Source organism: Coffea arabica, chromosome 8e, assembly GCF_036785885.1.
Source record: "Coffea arabica cultivar ET-39 chromosome 8e, Coffea Arabica ET-39 HiFi, whole genome shotgun sequence".
NCBI lineage: Eukaryota > Viridiplantae > Streptophyta > Magnoliopsida > Gentianales > Rubiaceae > Coffea > Coffea arabica.
In genome coordinates, this window is record NC_092324.1 from 4,332,923 (window position 1) to 4,343,306 (window position 10,384).

At 36.1% G+C, this 10,384-nt stretch overlaps 1 protein-coding gene across 1 annotated transcript; it reads left to right on the plus strand.

The window, feature by feature from the left end:
* Positions 1-3,296: 3,296 nt before the first annotated feature.
* Positions 3,297-4,661, plus strand: LOC113703856 (cytosolic sulfotransferase 14-like). The gene has a single exon (XM_027225339.2). It carries the CDS (start codon positions 3,312-3,314, stop codon positions 4,398-4,400), a length of 1,089 nt encoding a protein of 362 aa, XP_027081140.2. The 5' UTR covers positions 3,297-3,311; the 3' UTR covers positions 4,401-4,661.
* The last annotated feature ends 5,723 nt before the right edge of the window (positions 4,662-10,384 follow it).

The following is a 10,384-nucleotide window of genomic DNA, read 5'->3' on the forward strand; positions in this document are numbered from 1 at the left end:
ATAAAATAAAAAAAAAGTTTACTAGTAATATGTCACGTGCTTTGCACGTGAATATGATATAACATTTTTTATATACTACATTTTTTTTGATAAATTTTGATTGTTAATATTCTAAGAAACTTTGATGGACAAAATTTAGTAATTGCCATTCATACAAAATGTAAGCATATAAAAAAAATTAAACATTTATCTTACATTCGACCATAAACTTTTTAAGATGGAAATTTAGCTAAGTTATTGTCTATTTTACTAGAGTTGCAGCAGAAAGTATGGATTAATTTTTCTGCAAATGTAAAGATTTATCCACACGAGAGCAGTGATACATTGTCTTAAGACCTCACTTGACAAGTGCCACTTTTTCTAAGTATTGAAGGTCCAAAATCTTTCCCGAAATTTGAGACCGCATGCAGCAGTATGAGAAGGACGTTCCTACGAGTATTTGAATTTAAGTATTTAATAAGTTTAAATTAATGGCGCGACTAACGATTGCCAGTCAGCAATCATTTAGAGAAGTAGTATACTGTTAGGCGTTAATTTTTTTTAAAAAATATATAATTAATTTGGAATAGTGTTTAAATGTAGGGGGTGCAATAATTATGATTGTGCATATGTAAATAATAAGTTAGATGTAGTTTTAGAATAATTCTCAAACTTATATACAACATCTCTATGATGTCAATTTTCAATGGTTTTATTGAACCAACAAGTCTTTGACTGAGTTAATATTCAGGTCAGTCAACAATTTTATCTAAAATCTTGCTAAGGACACAAAAGGGGCTAAAGTCTATTTCACTCCTAAAAGTTCTTCCTCTTTCTTCTTTTCTCAAAACCCTCACTCTTTTTTTTATTTTTTATCCTTACGATCAATTCACTACTTCTTCAATTAAATGCTATATTCCAAGTCAGGAGTTACCATCACCATCATCATTTGTTGCAGTCTTTAACATTGTCGTTGTTATCACTACCATTATAATCGTTCTTACACTCGCTGTTGTCATCAATTGACAGTCATCGTTACAAGTCATTGATTAGACAATTTTTCTCATTCCGTAAGCAGTCACTTTTTAAATATTATAAGCTATCAAATTAAATAAATTCTCAAATTTATCTTGGATTTGTAACTAATCTATTTCTTAATTTGTTTTTAACCTAGGAATTTTGGCAATTTTAAAAAGCAAATGATAATTTTTATTATTATTGAACAATACCCTCGACCCAATTCTCATTTTTCCTTAAGTTGTGCCCTACTTTGTAAATATTAACTTCTATTTTGACCTTATAGGAAATTTTCCCTAAACAAATTTAGAAAGGAAAAAAGAAATAGGAGAAAATAATAAAGTAATAACTAAATAAGACATTGAGACTTTCCAATTGTCTTCCCTTCCCTAACAATTTTGTTTCGTTCTTTAATTTGCTGGCATAATTGTTTCTCCAAATTCAGATTTTCGCATCCAATTTACAATGGAATCCCCAAATTTGCCAGAGCCAAACCAAGTAACGGATAAAAAAATTAAATTGCCCAAAATCCCAAATCAAATTATTCCTGACTTCAAGACTACCAGTAAAATCATTGTGTCGATTCAAATGTGTGGTAGTAAGTCAATGGCAGTCTCCAATATCTGATCCCAAATTCAGTCTCAAAACCAACGTTTCCCGGGCAAATTTCTGGAGTGGAATCAGCCCATTTCTATACTCTGTGAACCTTGATCTTCTTGCTGCAAACATCCTCAACCCATTAGCAGAAAACCCATGTTCTCCTAATCCAAACCAACTAATTCTTGGTTCTTGTAGCGGCTTCATACTCTTCAGCTATTCTACCTCAATATACTTCTGGAATCCCTCCATTAGATCTTGTAAAGAAGTTCTCCAAATTTTTTTAGTCATAGTTTCTTAGAATATATTATATTAACAATCAGTATTTAGCAAAGAAATTTATCATATAAAAAATGTTATATCTTCAAAAAATATATCCACGTGCAAAATACGTGGCATACTACTAGTACTAAGAAAGGTACAAAACACGTGGCATATTACTAGTACTAAGAAAGGTACAAAATCTTAATTATGGGCCACAAATTGACATTTTACCATGAAATTCAGTGGGACTTTTAACCATTAATTAGTGGACACAAGTTTGTTTCCATCTTGACTAAAAGCTGTTTGGCGTTTGTGGCACTAATCTATTCTGTGTCCCCATAATTTGCAGTAGTTACACTGGTTCTTTAATTTTTGAGATTTTTCTCCTTTAAATTGTTGTGCTTGTGATTTTGAAATGCATGCCATAACAATTTCAGTAGTTTTAGAATTCAAGCTATGAAGACGAATTTCTTCTTAGATCAATTCATCTAAAACTAATCGAAATGTAGACAAAGGATGATGGTGTAAAAAATTTGCTCGTGTAGGTTCATAGTCATCATGTAAAGCCATTAGAAATTGAACTTATCTCATGTTGTCTCTATATTTGATAAAAAAAAAAAAAAATTAGCATCTTCAAGACATCGCCATTCAGGCTCAGAGACAGCCAACTACTGTTCCCAAAGATTATTCATTTGAGAGTGGAAAGAGTCATTGGACCGACCTGACTCTTGACGAGCTATTGTATTTTAATGGCAAATTGATACCGATGAGCTAAATCGGTTGTTGTATACCTTTCTATCAAAAAATTCCAAACTTCTTTTGCACTGTCAAAACTATGGAAAAGGTACTAATGGAGGGAGTAGAAGTATTGATTAGCCAAATCAGCATATTTATCAGAAGATTCTTCCTTTTCTTGAGTGGGCTTGACACGCTCCCCTATGATGACTCACCGTAGTTTGGGGCCTTTAAGAAAGGTTGGCATCCATAATCCATAATTAGCGCCATCTAAAACAATGGAGGTAGGATGCGGGACATCGGAATCAGGATTAGATACAATTACGATAAAGCATTGGCCCAGTAATGACGTAGTGCTTGATTGAATGATGTCTTGGTGCTAACTGGCTGTGAGAGGCACCCAGATGATTGCTGTATTAGATCAAAATTTATAATGGAAAGAAAGACAAAGAAAAGTAATAAAATTTATATGAAACTTGTCTTTCAAACCACCCTTAACATGATTCTCAGGGGATTATCTTATTCTAAAACGATCACATTCATTGGATCATCACTCCATTACTCTCTTTCATTGTATAATTTATTTACATATCATAAACTATAGCGCAACTTGAATGTGTAGATAACATATTGGACTGTTGATCTGTCCTAACTTGGATGTCTAGATAATATATTAAAGGACAGTTGATCATCTTTATATAAACTTCAGCATTTCATTAATGGTGCAGCACATAAGTATTGGCTCAAACTTTGCTGGTATCAATCCAAAAAATAAAAAACACACACAGATTTTCACTGAAGTTGTCCAGGAAATGTCATCTTCAACTGAAGTGGAGCAAAAAGATGATCACTTTGAAGAGCTCTTCCAGAGGTTGCAACCAAAGAAGCCTGTAGCAGGGGGCCTGGTGGCTAATTACCAAGGCGTTTGGTTTTATGCAGAATTACTTCAAGCTACATTAACCTTTCAAAAGCACTTCAAAGCCATTGACTCTGACATTATTTTGGCCACCATGGCGAAATCAGGAACCACATGGCTTAAAGCTCTCACCTTCAGTATTGTTAACCGCAACAATCATTCAGTCGATAAGAGCCCTTTGCTCTTCTCCAACCCTCATTATCTCGTCCCTTTTCTCGAGCTATATCTGTACAAGGATGGTAATATTCCCGATATAGACTCTATGCCTTGCCCACGAATCCTCGCTGCTCATCTCCCTTATCAATTCCTTCCTAGCAGCATCTTGGATTGCTCCAATTGTCGAATCATCTACCTGTGCCGAAACCCTTTGGATGTGTTCACTTCAGTGTTGCAATTCTTCCTGCAAAATGGTCATATTTCAAGCCCATCGATGTCTATTGATGTACCTTTTGAAGAGTTTTGTCAGGGCATACACGCGTATGGTCCATTTTGGGACCATTGTTTAGGATATTGGGATGCAAGCTTGAAAAACCCTCAAAAAGTGTTGTTTTTGAAGTATGAGGATCTAAAAAAGGATATCAATAGCTCCGTGAAGAAGATGGCTGACTTCTTAGGATATCCATTTTCAGCTGAGGAAGAGGAAGCAGGTTTGGTTGAAGAGATAGCAACGCTTTGTAGCTTCGAAAATCTTAAGAATTTGAACTGTAACAAAGAGGGGGAGATACAAACTGTTTTTAGAGCTAAGCATAATTCCTTTTTCAGGAAAGGAGAAGTCGGTGATTGGGTGAATTTGGTTCCTCCATCCATGGCCAACCGACTCGAAAAACTGATGCAAGAAAAGTTTGGTGAATCAGGGTTGACACTGGATATCCATGGCAATTCTGTCGGCTGAAGATGAATGTTGGATGGGACGGATCCATGTTTCAACAGTTTTTCCTCAAAAAACAAAGAAAACAAAATAAAAGGCCTAATTCAGTTACGTTCAAATTGTTTGTTGCTTATTGTTGTGTAAGTGTGTGTTTGTATTAATTACTTTTCATTAAGTTATTGTAAGACCAAAATTATCAGTTTTGGAACATGTTAGTATATATCTGTGCAAATGCGCGTTTCCCAGGGCTTACTGCAATAGTTTATCACTTTTTGATCTTTTCAATCATTTTTTTATCTCATATCCATCACATTATAAAAATTATTACAGTGATTATTTTAAATAATATTTCAAATAATCTTCTATCCAAGCACACGCTTTATTTATTGTTTTCGGAAATCAACTATCCAAAATAAACAAAACATTGATTAGTTACAATTTGGGGAATCGCTAATTACTATGTGACCTTAAATATTTCAAATTCCTGATTTTTGGATGTGTGATCTCGCCTAATCCAAACAAGGATGTTTTGTTTACACCACACATTCGACTAATTCTTAATCATTAATTGTTTGGTTCACTACAGACTAAAACTAAAAAAAAAAAAAAAAAAACTTAATTCTTTTTTTGACCACCAAAAGTGAGAAGGGTACTACTATCGGTAAACAAAATTTTGCGCACAATTCTATGAGCAAAATCATTATTTGATTGGTTGAGACCCCAAAAATCTCCCTTGCTGGAAAATTTTTTTAAAATCATTATTCCATTGGTCCTCTCTCTAGGGTAGGAATAGTGGCCCCCACTTCTTCTAGACTTTTTCAATTTACGTAGAATTCAAACACAATTTACAAAACCATCTCCAGACTAGAAACCGCAACAAGACTTAATACCTTTTTTTAATTTTTCTAAAATGATAAGACCACTACCAGCATACAAAAGTTTGAGCACAATTCTAAGAGAAAATCGTTATCTCCATTTGAAGAAGTAAGAAAAAGAGTTAAACGGCTCAAAGTGGGAGTGAAATTTTTTATTGTACTCTAAATTGCTCAATTCCTTAGTTTGGAAAAGGCAATGCAAGTAATCTCAATTGGTCCACAAACTTTGTCATAAGTTAAAATTCTTCCCACATCGAGCCACTAACTAGCGTCTATTATCGTTCCTCTAACTCCTATGCCTTGCTACCTGATATGGGTAGTACGGCATATAATAATAATAATACTAATAATAATAATAATTACTCCTATCAATTTTTACTATAATAATTTTAAAATTTTTTGTAAGGTAGAACTTTACATCGAGATGCACATTAAAGACATACATATCATGATTATCTAACCTGTGGTACCTCACACATTAAAGCACCTACTCTATTTTCTGTAGACAGCTATGATCCAATGGAATTAATATAGAATCCTTTTCCACCAATTAAATATGACAAGACTTCAAGTATGGTTACCCTCTCACTCTCATCGACCGTATGATTGATGATTACATTGCAAACTTTTGAGTAACTATATGTGATAAAAGTGGAGGGTAGGGAGTGATAGAGTAGAGAAATGAGAAAATGAAAAGAATGTTGTATTAGATAAAATTATGTATGTCTACAAGTATATGAGGTGCCTTATATAGATATGGTAAGATATGATAAATGTAGTGGTTATGGTAGTTGGTAGATGTTGTAAATACATGTAGTTAGTAGTGGTTGAATACACTAGATACAAGATAGAAAACTCAAAAAATATGAGTTAGATAGTAGCTATATTTACATCTAACATCCCCCTCAAATTCAAGGTGATAAAGGGGAAACCAAAACTTGAGTTTGGAAATGAAAATATGAAACTGTCCCGTGAATGGGATTTTGTGAAAAAATCCGCAATTTGGTCTACAGACACCATAGGTACCAAAGAAAGAGTTTGTTACATAAGATGGTGCTGAATGAAATGGCAGTCAATCTCTATGTGTTTCATCCTTTCGTGGAAGACGTCATTATGAGCGATTTGATCAGCACTCTTATTATTACAATAGATAGGAGTACTGGTAGAGAATGGAACACCCATGTCATGAAGGAGCCAGCTCAACCATAGAAGCTCGGTAGCAGTATCAGCAAGGGCACAATACTCCGACTTTGAGCTAGATCGAGAAACAACTAATTGCTTCTTGCTTTGCCAAGAGATAAGGGAAGCTCCAAGAAAGAAACAGTAACCTGTTGTAGAATAACGGTTAGTAGGATCACCAACCAATCAACATCAGAATATGCTCGTAACTCTAGAGAAGAAAATGAGGAAAAATGCAATCCATGATAGATGGTTCCTTTCACATAGTACAAGATTCGAAGAACTGCAGCATAGTGAGTGGAACGTGGACTTGACATGAATTGGCTCACCAAGTGTACAGCATAAGCTATATCTAATTGAGTAACAGTTAAGTAGATTAGACTCCCAATTGACTGACTATACCAAGTAGGGTCACTTAGAAATTCTCCATCATTTGGACGTAACTTGATATTAGTTTCAAGTGAAGTGTCAACAGTTTTGGAATATGTTATACCAGCACGAGAGAGAAGATCTGATGCATACTTTGTTTGGGATAAATAGTAGCCTATAAAAGGACTTGGAAACCTCAAGACCAAGAAAGTATGAGACTGTTCCCAAATTCTTCATCTCAAATTGTGTGCTAAGACATTCCTTTAAGGTTTGAATTCCTACTCTATCGTCACCAATGATCAGCATATCATCCACATAGAGAAGAAGCAGAATAATTCCAGATGAAAAGTTTTTTATGAATAATAGGAAATCACATGAGCTACTGGAAAAGCCAAGTCTTCCAAGGGTGCCGCTAAATTTTGAATACCAAACTCGAGGAGTTTGTTTAAGACCATAGAGTGCTTTCTTTAGGTGACAGACTTTGTTTGGAAGATGATCATAGCCAGGAGAAGGATACGTGTATACTTCGTCAGAAAGATCACTGACGGGATTTTTGTATCAATGCAAGTTTAAAATCCGAATTCATACCCGTTGACTGCAAGTGTATAGGCCGAAATCGTAATGTAGGGTATGTATCGGGTCGATCCCACGAGGAGCAAATTAAACAAGTATTAGGCCTTTATTTGTCTCTATTATTTAGACTTACAATAAATCTGGGCAAGAAAATTATAATGCTATTGTCTACAAATCTGGTTTAATCAATGTTAAATGCCAATGGAGAAATTTCACTAAAGATTGAATCTAGAGATGTAGATTCCACTTATGGCATAAATAACACAAATGAATAGATTTACCTCTTGTTATTATTCTTGTTCAACTAGGGATTCATTTCCAATATTACTAAATCTCATTCTCATGATAAAATGGCTGACAGGTTGTCAGCCTGTGCAATAATAAAACCTGCTCAAACTAAAAGTAATTTCTGTAGATAGCGGTGAGCAGGGTCGAATCCACAGGGACTGGGAGTAATTGTTTCTTTTCAAATTCACAGTGACAAAGGGGGTGTTCTTGTGCAGAATGTGACACTCAAAGGAATTCAAATAAAATCTAAGAAACTACTAAAAATTAAATAACAAATTACTAAAATCAAACGAGTGATAATTAAGGATCTAGCCAAGAAATAACTTCAGCAATGGTTCACCTAATTGATCATCGATAAGCAAAGGCAATTCCAATTATTTATCAATAAATAGGTTATAACTGCCAAACAAGCGATGACAGTCAACCCCTCCTTACTGTGTCGGTGATCAAGGTACGCCCGTTAATCACTGCTCTAATTGAGAAATAATCCTAGGTACGCCCGTAGAATTTAATTCCCCAATTGCCTTAAGTATTAGAGGAGCCCTATTCTAACCAAATAACGCACTACCAGGGTTATTTTAGATTAGCCCGCGTATTCCCCTGACACAAACCTAATCATGCCAGTTGTCACTATTTTAGAGCAATTAAACAATTACGGATTTAATGCCCTAATTGACAATAGATTACCCAATCAACTAATTATCTGGATCCAAGACAATCAATTAATTAAATAACCATAAGCATAGCAATCAGGGAATATGCGGATACCAATAAATAAAAGAAAAAGATTAAATTAAAACGATCTCACAATTTTAGATGACCCAAAGCATCCGTTGTCCCTTGACTAGATAAGGGAAATTAGTTCATTGTTGCTAAACAAAGCCCACAAGAAATTGTAAAGAGGGCCGCGGCCATTATCACAGATGTTTGAAGAATTCAATTCGCAAGAACTAAAGGGGAAGAAAAGTCAAAGCTTTCCTCTTTGCTCCTGCCATGCGTACTAAGACCCAAAGGAAAAGTCACCAATAATGCTCCTAAGCTACAGACGAAAGACTAAACAAAGCCAGTCATCCTTTCCTCTGCTGCCGTTCTCTTTCTTTTTTTCCTTTTCTTGTGTGCGGCGGCCCTCCTTGCGTAGAGGACTCCGGAGGAAAAAGAAGCTCTGGCCCCTGCGGCGCTCCAGCCCTTTTTCTAGTTGTTGTCTTCAGTCGAAATTACCAAAAAGGTCTTGCATCTCCTTGTTCCAAAAATACCCTAGATGCCTGCTACTTGAATTCTTTCCTGATAACTGTCAAATCGGCACTTATTATGGTATTTTCGTTCTACTCCCTGAAATACACGCAAAATACTAAAAGTGAGTAGAATCTAACAATTAATCCAGATTGGGTCAGGTAATAGGAGAAATTAATAATAAAATAAATGATAAAATTGCAACCTATCAATGGCTTAGAGTTTTCCCTATTTTCATAGTGAAATACTACTACTACTCTGTTTTGTTTCATGAAATGCTAAGTAATCCACCTAAGGGTCCGTTTGTTTCGGGTGAAAATGTTTTCCAGGAAAAGGGAGGTTCAGAACTGATGCCTGCTGTGATCAGTCAGGTGGTGGAATAGTACAGAGATGTTTTCGAAGAGCCTAAGGGAATGCCCCCAACCAGGAGCCATGATCACCAGATTGTGTTAAAAGAAGAAGCCAAGCCTTTCTAGGTAAGACCATATAGATGTCCATACGTACAGAAGACAGAGATTGAGAGATTGGTAAAAAAATGCTGGAAATAGGAATCATACAACCTAGTAGCAGTCCATTTGCCTCCCCAGTGCTGCTAGTCAAGAAGAAGGATGGGACATGGAGGTTCTGTGTGGATTACAGACAGCTAAATGAGTTGATAGTAAAGAATAAATTCCCTATGCCCAAGATTGAAGAGCTGATAGATGAACTACATGGAGCCAAGTACTACACCAAAACTGACATAAGAGCAGGATACTTCCAAATCAGAGTCAAGGTGGAAGACATCCCAAAAACAGCTTTCAGAACTCACCAAGGACTCTATGAGTTCAAGGTCATGCCCTTTGGCTTGACCAATGCTCCTGCCACCTTCCAAAGCCTAATGAACCAGGTCTTTCAGGAGCAGATGAGGAAGCATGTCCTGGTATTCTTTGATGACATCTTGGTTTACAGCCCAACCCTGGAGTTGCATGTCAGGCATGTAACTGAAGTACTGAATTTCCTAAGGCAGCACCAACTATATGCTAAAATGAGCAAGTGCTCCTTTGCTCAGCTGCAAGTGGCGTATTTGGGGCATATCATATCAGTAGAAGGGGTGCAAGTTGACCCTAAGAAGGTAGAGTGCATGGAGAGGTGGCGCAAACCAAAGAATGTCAAACAGCTGAGGGGGTTCTTGGGATTGACAGGCTACTACAGAAGGTTTGCAATAGGGAGCGGAAGTTCAATCATTCAGTTGATGAGAGCCCTTTGCTATTCTCCAACCCTCATTATCTCGTCCCTTTCTTCGAGATATATCTGTACAAGGATGGTAATATTCTCAATATAGACTCTATGCCTTGCCCACGAATCCTCGCTACTCACCTGCCTTGTCAATTCCTTCCTAGAAGCATCTTGGATTGTTCCAACTGTCGAATCATCTACCTGTGCCGAAACCCTTTGGATGTGTTCACTTCAGTGTTGCAATTCTTTCTGCAAAATGGTCGTATTTCAAGCCCATCG

Bases quoted from the DNA above. Each gene is read 5' to 3' on its own strand.
- LOC113703856 (XM_027225339.2), top strand. From the start codon at position 3,312: ATGGTGCAGCACATAAGTATTGGCTCAAACTTTGCTGGTATCAATCCA.